The following is a 13,910-nucleotide window of genomic DNA, read 5'->3' on the forward strand; positions in this document are numbered from 1 at the left end:
ACTGGGCGCTGAGAAGGCGTTTGATCGGGTAGAATGGGGGCACTTGATGGCAGTGCTGGAACGGTTTGGGATTGGACCAAGATTTGTGAATTGGGTAAAGCTACTATATAAGGAGTCGAGGGCGAGTGTCCGCACAAACAACATCAGCTCAAGATACATTTCTCTCCACCGTGGGACTAGACAGGAATGTCCTATGTCCCCCCCTGCTGTTTGTACTTGCGATTGAGCCGTTGGCCATCGCATCAAGAAGTTCAGGGGTATGGAAAAGAATAGTGCGGGGAGGATGGAGCATAGGGTGTTCTTATATGCCGATGACTTGCTGTTATGCATGTCGGAACAGAGTGTGTCGATAGGGGGAATATTGGAGCTGCTTCGAGTGTTTTGGTCTTTCCCAGGGTACAAACTAAATTTAGACAAGAATGAGTATTTTGTGGTGACTAGGCCGGGGGTGGGGGCAGGGGTGGGGGCTGTCATTCTGTAGGGCAGGGACTCACTTAGATACCTGGGGGTGCAGGTTGCCCGGGAGTGGTTGGGGGGGGGGGCGTAGGTACAACCTTTCTAGTTTGGTGGGGAGAGTGAAAACTGATCTGGCAAGGTGGGATCGTCTCCCTCTGTCACTGGCGGGTCGGGTACAGGCGGTTAAAATGAATGTGTTGCCGCGATTTATGTTTATTTTTCAATGCCTGCCGATTTTCCTGCCAAAGGCTCTTTTCAGAGAGATTGAGGGAAGGATTACTTCATTCATATGGGAAGGGAAGGTGGCCAGAGTTAGAAAGGTGCTGCTACAGATAGGAAGGCAGGCAGGGGGTTTGGGTCTCCCGAACCTGATGTATTACTACTGGGCGGCGAATGTGGAGAAGGTGCGGTGCTGGGTCAGAGGGCTTGATTCCTAGTGGGTCAGAATGGAGGAGAGTTTGTGCAGGGGGTCGGGGTTAAAGGCACTAGCAATGGCCCCGCTCCCGATAGCCCCGGGGAAATACTCAGGGAGTCCGGTAATAATAGCTTCATTGAGAATTTGGAGGCAGTTTTGCCAACACTTCGGGTTGGGGGCAGGGTCAAGGGAAATGCCGATTCGGGGGAACCACAGATTTGAGCCAGGGAAGTGGGATGGAAATTTTCGGAAATGGGAGAAGGGAATTAAGACACTAAAAGATTTGTTTCTTAGGGGTCGGTTTGCAGGATTGAGGGAGCTGGAAGCAAAGTATGGGCTGGAGCAGGGGGAAATGTTTAGATACATGCAGGTTTGGGATTTTGCCAGAAAGAAGATACAGAGCTTCCCGATGGAGCCGGACTCCACATTGCTGGAGGAGGTGCTGACGGCAGGGGGCTGGATGTGGTGATATGATCTGCATACTCGTCTGCCATTGGGCCAGAACGTCGGCTTACCATTGGCCCTGGTCAGTCATGTGCCTCTCGACCGATTGGCCGAGAGGCTGAGTTAACCACGCCTCTATTAACGAGGTATAAATGGTCAGACGACTGACGATCGTCCCTTTCCATTGTAGACGATCGCAGAGCTGTGTTCTAGTCAATTAAAGCCAGACTTTGGTAAATCATTCGCCTCGCGTACAATTGATGATACATCAATTTAATTGACTACAACTTTGAAGATGGAGTTCTGCATCAAGCCCGAATGCCTCCGCATCAGCCCGCAAACTCCGAACTCTGCAGAACTTTTCCAACTCTGGCTGACTTGCCTCGAAGGGTTCCTAGCATCTACAAGCACCCCCCCACCGGGGCACAGAAGCTGCACGTCCTCCATTCCAGCGTGGGTATTGACGCTTACGCAATAATCAAAGAGGAAACGGATTATGATGACGCTATACAAAAGCTAAAAGGACAATTCATCAAACCGGTCAACAGGGTATTCGCTCGACATCTGCTGGCCACCAGAAAGCAGGTCCACGGTGAGTCTCTAGGCCAATACGCCCGGGCCCTCTATGCCCTGGGGAGAGGTTGCTCCTGTGTAGCGGTGTCCGCTACAGAGCACATGGAGCTACTGACCAGAGACGCTTACGTGGCTGGGATGCTGTCTCCCGTGATCCGCCAGCTGGAAAGAGACAAACTCAGTTTAACTGAGACGCTGACTCTCTCCGCCTCCCTGGAGGTCGCAGATCTAAGCGCTCGCACCTATGACCCTGGCCAGGACTCCTGGCACGCTTCCCACCCGCCACCCGCCTCAGGCTTATGCCGCGGGACGCCCCGATAAATCTGCGGGGCCCCGCTGCTACTTTTGCGGGTACGCTAAACACCCTCGCTCGCGCTGCCCAGCCCGCTCCGCCCTCTGTAAGAGCTGCGGAAGAAGGGCCACTACTCCATGGTCTGCCAGGCCAAAACGCTGGCTGCGGCGCATCTGGAAGCTGCACAGCACTCTCCCCCCCGCCCCCAGGCCTCTGCAAACGGCCTGTGTGCCTCCCTCTCTCCCCCAGGGCCGCCCCAGCTGCTACCGACTCGCGCCCCGCCGGCCGACATGCGCACCTCCCCGGCCCCTCCAGGTCTCTGCCGGCCTGCCCCGCACGTCCCCCCCCCCGCCCCCGGGCCCCGGCGCCCGACCAGCTTGCCTCTCCGAGCCCTCCCGGTACCTGCCTGCCTGCAGCGCGACTCTGCTCCCCCCGCCCCCGGGCCCCCGCACCCGGCCTGCGCGCCTTACATCCTTCCGCAGCTGATGCATCTAACTGGCCTCCTGGAGCCGGCCTGCGCGTCCTCGCAGCTGATGCATCTAACTCACCTCCTGCACCCGGCCTGCGCGCCTCACCTCATCCGCTCGCAGCGCCGGCAACGCTAGTTCCGCCACTAGCAGCCACAAGGGCTTCCTGGGCGCCGCCATCTTGGGGCGCCGACCCCACGTGCGGGTCCTGGGCGCCGCCATCTTGGGGCCCCGACCCCACGTGCGGATCCTGGGCGCCGCCGTCTTGGGGCCCCGACCCCACGTGCGGATCCTGGGCGCCGCCATCTTGGGGAACAGACCTCACATATGGATCCTGGCCACAGACTTCTGGGTCTGCCACGCAAGGTCCCTCCAGCATCGACTCGGACGGCGACGACGGATTTTCTCCACGGCTCGCGGCCGTTCACCTCGACCAGTCTTGTCCACGCACGCTCGTCAAAACGACAACGCTGATCCACCTCAACGGCCACGAAACGGACTGCCTGCTGGACTCCGGGAGCACGGAAAGCTTCGTTCACCCTGACACGGTAAGATGCTGCGCGCTCCCTGTCCATCCCGTAACACGCAAAATCGGTTTAGCCTCAGGTTCGCACTCCGTCCACATCACCGGGTGCTGCATCGCAGACCTCACGGTCCAAGGGAAGGTTTTTAAAAATTATAAATTCCTTGACTTCCCTGACCTTTGAGCACCGGCACTCCTAGGACTGGACTTCCAGTACAACCTGCGGAGCTTGACCTTTCAATTCGGCGGCCCTATACCCCCCCCCCCCTCACTGTCTGCAGCCTCGCATCCCTCAAAGTGGACCCCCCCTCCCTGTTTGCTAACCTCACCCCCGATTGCAAACCCGTCGCCACACGGAGCAGACGGTACAGCTCCCAGGACCGATCCTTCATCAGATCCGAGGTCCAGAGGTTGCTGACGGAAGGGGTCATCGAGGCCAGCAACAGCCCCTGGCGAGCCCAAGTGCTGGTGGTCCGGACGGAGGAGAAAAACCGGATGGTCATCGATTATAGCCAAACCATCAATCGGTTTACGCAACTGGACGCGCATCCTCTCCCCCGTATTTCTACCATGGTAAACGAGATCGCGACATACAAGGTCTTCTCCACTGTGGACCTTAAGTCCGCTTACCACCAGCTCCCCATCCGCGCGAGTGACCGACTGTACACCGCGTTCGAGGCTGATGGGCGCCTCTACCACTTCCTTAGGGTTCCGTTTGGTGTCACAAATGGGGTCTCGGTCTTCCAACGGGAGATGGACCGAATGGTCGACAAGTACGGATTACGGGCTACCTTCCCGTATCTTGATAATGTCACCATCTGCGGCCACGACCAGCAGGACCATGACGCCAACCTCCAGAAATTCCTCCAAACTGCAAAACTCCTTAACCTCACGTACAATAAGGATAAATGCGTGTTTAGCACCGACCGCCTAGCCATCCTCGGCTACGTAGTGCGTAACGGAGTGATAGGCCCCGACCCCGAGCGCATGCGCCCCCTGATGGAACTCCCTCTCCCCAATACCCCCAAATCCCTCAAACGCTGCCTGGGGTTCTTCGCATACTACGCCCAATGGGTTCCCAATTACGCTGACAGGGCACGTCCCCTCATGCAAACCACGACCTTCCCGCCGTCGATGGAGGCCTGCCAGGCCTTTAGCCGCATCAAAGTGGACATCGCAAAGGCCACGATGCGCGCCATCGACGAGGCCCTCCCCTTCCAGGTCGAGAGCGACGCATCAGAAGTAGCTCTGGCGGCCACCCTGAACCAAGCGGGCAGACCCGTGGCCTTCTTCTCCAGAACTCTCCAGGCTTCCGAACTCCGCCACCCCTCTGTGGAAAAGGAAGCCCAGGCCATAGTCGAAGCCGTGCGACATTGGAGGCACTATTTGGCCGGCAGGAGGTTTATCCTCCTCACAGACCAACGGTCAGTAGCCTTCATGTTTGATAATGCACAAAGGGGCAAGATCAAAAATGACAAGATGTTACGGTGGCGGATCGGGTTGTCCACGTACAACTATGATATCTTATATCGTCCTGGGAAGCTCAATGAGCCTCCTGATGCCCTGTCCCGCGGTACCTGCGCCAGCGCGCAGACAGACCGCCTCCGCTCCCTCCACGCAGACCTCTGCCATTCAGGGGTGACCCGCCTATACCACTTCATTAAGGCCCGCAACCTGCCCTACTCCATCGAGGAAGTCAGGTCAGTAACCCGTGACTGCCACATCTGCGCCCAGTGCAAACCGCACTTCTACCACCCCGAGCGCGCGCACCTGATCAAAGCATCCCGCCCCTTCGAACGTCTTAGCATTGACTTCAAGGGGCCCCTTCCCTCTAACAATCGCAACATTTACTTCCTGGCGGTTATCGACGAACACTCCCGCTTCCCCTTCGCCATTCCCTGTCCCGACATGACCACATCGACCGTCATTAAGGCCCTACTCTCCATCTTCTCACTGTTCGGCTACCCCGCATACATACACAGCGATCGGGGGTCCTCATTTATGAGCGACGAGCTGCGTCAATTCCTGCTCAGCAGGGGCATCGCCTCTAGCAGGACGACCAGCTATAACCCTCGGGGTAACGGACAGGTCGGGCGGGAGAATGGTACCATCTGGAAGACCATACTACTGGCCCTCCGGTCCAGAATTCTCCCTATTTCCCGATGGCAAGAGGTGATCCCCGATGCCCTGCACTCTATCCGCTCACTCCTCTGTACCGCAACTAATCAGACACCTCATGAGCGTCTTCTTGTTTTCCCCAGGAAGTCGTCCTCTGGATCCCCTCTCCCGACGTGGCTGGTCACCCCCGGGCCCATCTTGCTCCGGAAGCATGTGCGGGTGCATAAGTCCGACCCGATGGTGGAGCATGTCCAGTTACTCCACGCTAACCCGCAGTACGCGTATGTGGAGTACCCCGACGGTCGGCAGGACACGGTCTCCCTCCGGGACCTGGCACCTGCCGGCGTGCGCCCCCCCCCCCCCCCCCACCACCACAGACCCCCCCTCCCCTTTTTCACCCCAGCACCCCACTCAGCTTCCCCATCCCTCATCCATGGCATCTCCGCGGCCAGCTCAGGTGACGGAGACTACTTGAAGTCTATCGCTCCCGGACTCCAGGACATCAGCAGAATCATCAGCCGATCCGACGTCAACTCCTCCACTGCGGCGCTCGGCCAGGACGTCAAGGACCACCAAAAGAATGATCGAATCCTTCTAGAGTTCTGCAGCCCCATGGACTTTCTTTTTGTAAATATCGTTATGTCTGGGCCAGTGGGAAGCCCCCAAATTCGATAAGGGTAAGGAGAGAAAATTTATTCTCCCGACGGCTACTCATATCACCAGTTCTCCCCCCCCCCCGCCTTCCTTCTCCGCAAGGGGTGAATGTGGTGATATGATCTGCATACTCGTCTGCCATTGGGCCAGAACGTCGGCTTACCATTGGCCCTGGTCGGTCATGTGCCTCTCGACCGATTGGCCGAGAGGCTGAGTTAACCACGCCTCTATTAACGAGGTATAAATGGTCAGACGACTGACGATCGTCCCTTTCCATTGTAGACGATCGCAGAGCTGTGTTCTAGTCAATTAAAGCCAGACTTTGGTAAATCACTCGCCTCGCGTACAATTGATGGTACATCAGGCAGTTTGTGAGTTTGGAGAAGTTGTCGGAGAAATTTGGGCTCTCGGAGACAGATTTGTTCAGACACCTGCAAGTTCTTAACTTTGTGAAACTATTCTTTCCGACATTCCCTGTGGCGCTGCCAACCGCGTTGATGGAGAGTGTTCTTTCGTTCGCAGGGTCGGAGGAGGAGAGTATCACAGGTATCTATGGAAGGATTATGTCCAAAGACGCAGTATGGGTGGAGGGGGTTAAGGTCAAGTGGGAGGAGGAGTTGGGGCTGATGTTGGAGGATGGGGTGTGGACTGAGGCCCTGCAGAGGGCGAACGCCAAGTCCTCCTGTGCTGGACTTGGCTTAATACAGCTTAAGGTAGCGTCTCGGGCTCATTTGACTAGGTCCAGGATGAGCAGGATTTCTGCGGGAGTGGAGGACAAGTGCGAGCGCTGTGGAGGGATCCGACCAACCATGTGCACATGTTCTAGTCATGTTTTAAGTTTGTGGGGTTCTGGATCTCCCTTCCTTAGCACCATGTCAACAATTCTGAAAATTAAATTGGAGCCCTGTCCCTTAGTGGCCATATTTGGGGCGTCAGACTTGACCGAGCTACAGATGGGTGCGGGGTCGATGTCCTGGCCTTTGCCTCACTGAATGCTCAAAGGCAAATGGTGATGGTCAATTTCTCCACTCAGGAGTGTGGCAGGGAGGTCTGATGGAGTTCCTATACAAAAAGTATAAGGAAAGTCACATACACCGTGAGGGGAGCAATTGAGGGGTTCTCCTAAAGATGGCCGTCGTTTATTGTGTATTTCAAAGAGCTGGTCACCGTTAGTTGAAGGCGGGGGAAGAGGGTGTCTGGGGTTTCGTTTTTGCACCGGGAAGGGGGGGGTGTGTTGTTTTGCTTTGGTGCTATGTGCAAAATGGAAAACGTTTGAATGACAATAAATAAAAAGAAAAAAATGAAGGAGACTGCAAGCCAATGCCTTGGACAGATCATGGGGGCGATTCTCCGAGCCCCGCGCCGGGCCGGAGAATCGGAGCAACCGCACCACGACGCCCTGACGCCGGCGCGCGATTCTCCGAGATGCGGAGAATCGCCGCCATTTGCAACGTCGCGTTTGGTGCGGCGCCGGCTGCTGGAATTGGTGGGGCTGCTGATTCTCCGGCCCAGATGGGCCGAGCAGCCACTCCGACACGACAAGAGTCCCGCCCACGCCGTTCACCCCTGGTCGCTGCCGGCGGGAACTCTGCAAGAACGCTCGGGGGGGGGCGGCCTGTGGGGGGGGAGCTCCTTCACCCGGGGGGTCGGGGGGTCCGATGGGGTCTGGCCCTCAATCGGGGCCCACCAATTGGCGGGCCAGCCTCCCCCCCGGGCCTACTTATCGGCGCGGTCAGCCCCTGAACACCATCCCCATGTTGGGTCGGGGCCAGCACGCATAAGAAGTTCCCCGCGCATGCGCAGGATGGCGCGGCCCAACTGCGCATGCGCAGGATTGAGCTGGCCCAACTGCGCGGGTTGGTAAGGATGCTGGAGCGGCGTGAACTGCTCCAGCGCCGTGCTGGCCCCCTGTGGGGGCCAGGATAGGTGGTGCCCAGGCCCTGTTCGCTCCGTCATTAAACGTGACAGCGTTCACGACGGCGCGAACATGGGGCCTCCATATCGGAGAATCGCCCCCCCCCAGATGTAATGATGATGATGATCTCAGCCAACAATTCCTTCAAAACCCCAGGAAGAGATTAACTACCATAGTTAACATATAAAGGGGAAGGCGCTGTATAAATGCAACTTACTGCCTCACTAATTCAATGCAGTATTCAATCTGCACATAAGTATTAGATTCATGGCATTATATTTTCAAAGCAGGCAGGAGAATGTGGTGGGCAGAGTGGGCTAATATTTGAAATGCTGTAACGAGCAGTAAGTGTTTACCCTGGGTGTGCAAATTCACACACAGCACAGATTCTGGTGTGTAGTTGTTGCTCTATTTGGTAACCATGGCTGTGAATTTGTCATTAGTGTGACAGAAGCTCCTTTGTACGCGTAAACAGGGTTTCTACGGCACTTCTGGCAGCAGAGTGGAAGCAAACTCGTTCTCGGCTATGACCTTAAGGCAGAGAGATTTTAGTTTCAAGAGAAGGCTGTACTTAACTCCCATTCCTCCATATCCCCCCGACACTTACGTGCATGTGCTGCAATGGGTTTAGCAGCAACATCTTCGTATTCTCCTCCCGGTCACTGTTTGACGATTTAAGGATGTCTTTGGGTTCCACATTCAATATACAGAATGGTTGATGCAGCAAGAACTGAAAGTAGAGAGGGGTCTCAGTGGAGTTCGTTAGCCTCAAGCCACGTGTTGTCAGCATTTCTCTTTGTATCTGGGTGGGAGATGAGGATGGGATTAGAAAGGCATTCAATAGTCAAGCTGACTAAGGATGTTAAAGATAATATCAAATTGAAATAAAAAGCGTACAATTCTGCAAAAATGAGCAGCAGGTTAGAAGTTTGGACAGAATATAAAAAACAGCAAAGAATGACTAAACAATTAACAGGGATGGAGAAATTAGAGTATGAGGGAAAGTGAGCTAAAAATATAAAAACAGATTATAAGAGTTTCTACAAGGATTTAAAAAGGAAAAGAGTAAGTGAAGTGAATGTTGGTCCCCGAGAGAGTGAGAATGGGGAACTAATAATGGAAAATAAGATAATGGTGGATGAATTAAACATATATTTTGCATCTGTGGCCAGGAAATGGGATGCCATGCACAGGCTCAACCTGACCCGGTTGGTGGAGCAAATAGAGGGGACTTTAAAAGGTGGGACATGCAAATGGAAGAGGATAAAAGGTGGGACATGCTCCCGCTGTCACTGGCAGGGAGGGTGCAGACCGTGAAAATGACTGTCCTCCTCAGATTTTTGTTTTGTCTTTCAGTGCCTCCCCATCTTCATCCCTAAGGCCATTTTTAAGCGGGTGAGTAGGATCATTACGGGCTTTGTGTGGGCGAATAAGACCCAGCGAGTAAGGAGATCGCTGTTTGAGCGCAGTCGGGGGGGGGGGGGGGGGGGGGGGGGGGGCGTTGACGCTGCCAAACTTTCTCAACTACTACTGGGCGGCCAATATAGCTATGATTAGGAAGTGGGCGATGGGGCGGGGCGGGGGTGGGGGGCATGGGAGCATTTGGAGGCGGCTTCATGTAAAGGTACTAGTCTGGGAGCTTTGATAACGGCTGCTTTGCCGTTCTCGCTGACCCGTTAGTCCACAAGTCCGGTGGTGGTGGCGACACTGCGGATCTGGGGACAGTGGAGGAGGTACAAGAAGGTGGAGGGAACGTCGGTCTGGACCCCGATATGCAACAACTACGTCCCGGGTAGGATGGATGGTGGGTTCCAGAGCTGGCAGAGGGCAGGCATCAGAAGGATGGGAGATCTGTTCATAGAGGGAAGCTTTCCCAGTTTGAAGGCGCTAGAGGACAAATTTAATCTGTCGCCAGGAAACGCCTTTAAATATCTGCAACGAGCCTTCCTGAAAAAACAGGTGGTGGCCTTTCTGACGCTGAGGATACAGGACAGGGTGGTCTCCGGCACCTGGATGGGGGAGGGGAGGGTGTCGGATATCTACCAGGAACTACAGGAGGTGGAGGAAACCCCGGTGGAGGAGCTCAAGGGCAAGTGGGAGGAGGAGCTTGGTGAGGAGTTGGAAGCGAGTCCGTGGGCAGAGGTCCCTAATTCCTCCTCATCATGTGCCAGGCTCAGTCTAATTCAATTTAAGGTGGTCCACTGGGCACACATGACGACAGCGAGAATGAGCAAGGTTTTTGGGGTAGAAGGTAGTTGTATGAGGTGCAAGGGCAGCGCTGCAAATCATGTCCACATGTTTTTGGCATGCCTGGAGCTTAGAGAGTTCTGGCAAGCGTTCGCGAGGACAATGTCCAAGGTGCTTAACACACGGGTGGTGCCGAGTCCAGAGATAGCCATCTTTGGAGTGTCAGAAGACCCAGGAGTTCAGGGGGCGAAAGAGGCCGACGTCTTGGCCTTTGCCTCCCTAGTAGCCCAGAGATGGATTTTATTAATGTGGAGGGACTCGAAGCCCCCGAGTGTGGAGACTTGGGTTACCGACATGGCTGGGTTTCTCAGCCTCGAGAAAATAAAGTTTGCCATAAGAGGGTCTACGCTAGGGTTCTCTCGGAGGTGGCAGCCGTTCGTCGACTTTCTCAGGGAAAATTGAAATGTCAGCAGCAGCAGCAATCCGTGGGGGGGGGGGGGGGGGTCAGTGCTTCATTGGGATGATGTGGGAAGACTGGGTCGCATGGGGTAATGTCTATTTAATTGCTATTGTATATTCCCTTTTTGCACGATGTTAATGTTCACTCTAGTTTGTTTTGTTATTAAGGTTACTACTGTTTTATTATGAAAAATTCTGCAAAACCTTGATAAAAATACTTTAAAAAAGATATTTTGCATCTGTCTTCACGAAAGAGGATACACATAACATCCTAGATTAATTGTGAATCAGATGAAAGGGAGGGAGGAACATAAAACAATTAAAATCACCAGGGAAAGGGTGCTGAGAAATTATTAGAACTAAAAGCTGACAAGATTCCAGGTTCTGGTGGACAGCATTCTGGTCTCTTAAAACAAGTGGTTGCTAGGGCAACACGGCACCGAGGACCCAGGTTCGAATCCCGGCCCTGGGTCGCTGTCCGTGTGGAATTTGCACATTCTCCCCATGTCTGCGTGGGTTTCACCCCCACAACCCAAAGATGTGTAGGGTAGGTGGATTGGCCAGGCTAAATTGCCCCTTAATTGGAAAAAAAAACAAGTGGCTGCTCAGAAAGCAGATGTTTTCCAAAATTCCCTAGAATCAGAAAAGATCCCATCAGATTGGAAAATAGCAAACGTGACTTCTCTATTCAAGAAAGTAAGGAGACAGAACGCAGAAAACTACAGGAAAGTTAGCTTAACGTCTGTCATAACGTCTGTTTTTAAGGTAAAGATAGATATTTTTTTGAAGAATAAAGGGATTAAGGGTTATGGTGTTCGGGCTGGAAAGTGGAGCTGAGTCCACAAAAGATCAGCCATGATCTCATTGAATGGCGGAGCAGGCTCGAGGGGCCAGATGGCCTACTCCTGCTCCTAGTTCTTATGTTCTTATAGGGAAATTCTATTATTAAGGAGATTATAGTGGAGCACTTAGAAAATCTCAATGCAATCAGGCAGAGCCAACAAGTTTTTGTGAAAAGGGAAATCATGTTTGACTAATTCATTGGAGATCTTTGAGGAAGTAACAAGCATCATGTTTAAAGGGGAACCTGTGGATGTGCTGTACTTATGGGAGGCACGGTAGCACAGTGGTTAGCACTGTTGCTTCACAGCACCAGGGTCCCAGGTTCAATTCCCGCTTAGGGTCACTGTCTGTGCATGTTCTGAAATGAAAATCGCTTATTGTCACAAGTAGGCTTCAAATGAAGTTACTGTGAAAAGCCCCTAGTTGCCACATTCTGGCGCCTGTTCGGGCAGGCACAGTGGTTAGCATTGTTGCCTATGGTGCTGAGGACCCAGGTTCGAATCCCGGCCCTGGGTCACTGTCCGTGTGGAGTTTGCACATTCTCCCTGTGTCTGCGTGGGTTTCCTCCGGGTTCTCTGGTTTCCTCCCACAAGTCCTGAAAGACATGCTTGTTCGGTGAATTGGACATTCTGAATTCTCCCTCGGTGTACCCGAACAGGTGCCGGAATGTGGTGACTGGGGGCTTTTACAGTAACGTCACTGCAGTGTTAATGTAAGCCTACTTGTGACAATAATAAAGATTATTATTAGATTTCCAGAAGGCATTTGACAAAGTCCCACATCAAAGGTTGCTACACAAAATAAGAACTTAAGGTGAAAGGAGTAACATATTAGCCTGGATTGAGGATTGGTTAGCTTACAGCAAACACAGTGGGATAAATGGGTCTTTGTCGGGTTGGCAAGTTGTGACAAATGGATTGCCACAGGGATCAATGTGGGGGTCTCATCTATTTACAATTTATATCGATCTCTTGGGTGAAGGGAATGAATGCATGGTTGCTTAACTTGCTGATGACTCAAAGGTAGATAGGAAATTAAGTTGTGAAGAGGACATACAGAGTCTGCAAAGGGACAGAGATAGGTTAAGTGAGTGGGCAACAATTTGGCAGATGGAAAATCTGAACTTGCTCGCTTTGGCAGGAAGAACAGAAAAAAAGCATAATATTTAAATGGAGAAAGATTGCAGAACTCTCATGTACCAGGACACCCAGATCCCTCTGTACTTCAATCAGGAAAGGTTACTATGCAGATACAGCAAGTGATTAGGATGGCAAATGGAATACATAAGATACATAGAAGATAGGAGCAAGAGGAGGCCAGGAGACCTTTTGGCCCTTCAAGCCGCTCCACCATTCATTACAATCGTGGCTGGTCATCGAACTCAATAGCCTAATCCTGCTTTATCCCCATAGTCTTTGATCCCACTCTCCCCGAGTGCTAAATCCAGCCGCCTCTTGGATATATTCAATGTTTTAGCATTAACTACTTCCTGTGGTAATGAATTCCACAGGCTCACCACTCTTTGGGTGAAGAAATGTCTCCTCATCTCTGTCCGATAAGGGCAGGACGGTGGCGCAGTGGGTTAGCCTTGCAGGCTCACGGCGCCGAGGTCCCAGGTTCGATCCCGGCTCTGGGTCACTGTCCGTGTGGAGTTTGCACATTCTCCCCGTGTTTGTGTGGGTTTTGCCCCCACAACCCAAAAATGTGCAGGCGAGGTGGATTGGCCACGCTAAATTGCCCCTTAATTGGAAAAAAAATGAATTGGGTACTCTAAATTTATTTTTTTTAAATCTCTGTCCGATATGGTTTACCCTGAATCCTCAGGCTGCGACTCCTGGTTCTGGGGACACCTATCATTGGGAACATCCTCCCTGCATCTACCCTGTCTAGTCCTGTTAGAATTTTATAAGTCTCTATTAGATCCCCCCTCATTCTTCTGAACTCCAGCGAGAACAATCCCAACCTAGTCAATCCCTCCTCATATGACAGTCCTGCCATCCCTGGAATCAGTCTGGTAAACCTTTGCTGCACTCCTTCAAGAGCAAGAACATCCTTCCTCAGAGAAGGAGACCAAAACTGTTGACAAATAAATGACAAAAATGTTGTCATTTATTGCAAGGGGAATGGAATATAAAAGTTGGGATGTTTTGCTACAGGTGGACTGGACATTAGTGAGACCACATCTAGAATTCTGTGTCGTCGAGGGGCTGGTTTAGCTCAGTGGGCTAAACAGCTGGCTTGTAATGCAGAACAAGGCAGCAGCGCGGTTCAATTCCCGTACTAGCCTCCCCGAACAGGCGCCGGAATGTGGTGACTAGGAGCTTTCAACAGTAACTTAATTGAAGCGTACTTGTGACAATAAGCGATTATTATTATTATTTTTGGTCTCCTTATTTAAAAAAGTATATAAATGCGTTAGAAGGATTCAGAGAAGGTTCACTTGACTGATACCTTGGATGGCGGGCTGGGGGTTATCTTACGAGGGAAGGTTGAACAGGTTGGGCCTGTATCTATTGGAGTCTAGAAGATTGAGAGGTGATCATATTGAAACATGGAAGATCCTG

General features: G+C 52.7%; 1 protein-coding gene across 3 annotated transcripts in view; it reads right to left on the reverse strand.

Annotated features, from left to right (window-relative positions):
* Positions 1 to 13,910, reverse strand: part of dlec1 (DLEC1 cilia and flagella associated protein) — a 191,005-nt gene that overhangs the window by 27,744 nt on the left and 149,351 nt on the right. For all 3 annotated transcript variants that reach the window (XM_038798563.1, XM_038798564.1, XM_038798562.1), the window contains exon 36: positions 8,465 to 8,659. In XM_038798563.1, coding sequence (XP_038654491.1) covers positions 8,465 to 8,659 — 195 coding nt within the window. The remainder of the gene's footprint in view (positions 1 to 8,464; positions 8,660 to 13,910) is intronic.

The sequence above is a fragment of the Scyliorhinus canicula genome, chromosome 5 (genome assembly GCF_902713615.1).
Source record: "Scyliorhinus canicula chromosome 5, sScyCan1.1, whole genome shotgun sequence".
NCBI lineage: Eukaryota > Metazoa > Chordata > Chondrichthyes > Carcharhiniformes > Scyliorhinidae > Scyliorhinus > Scyliorhinus canicula.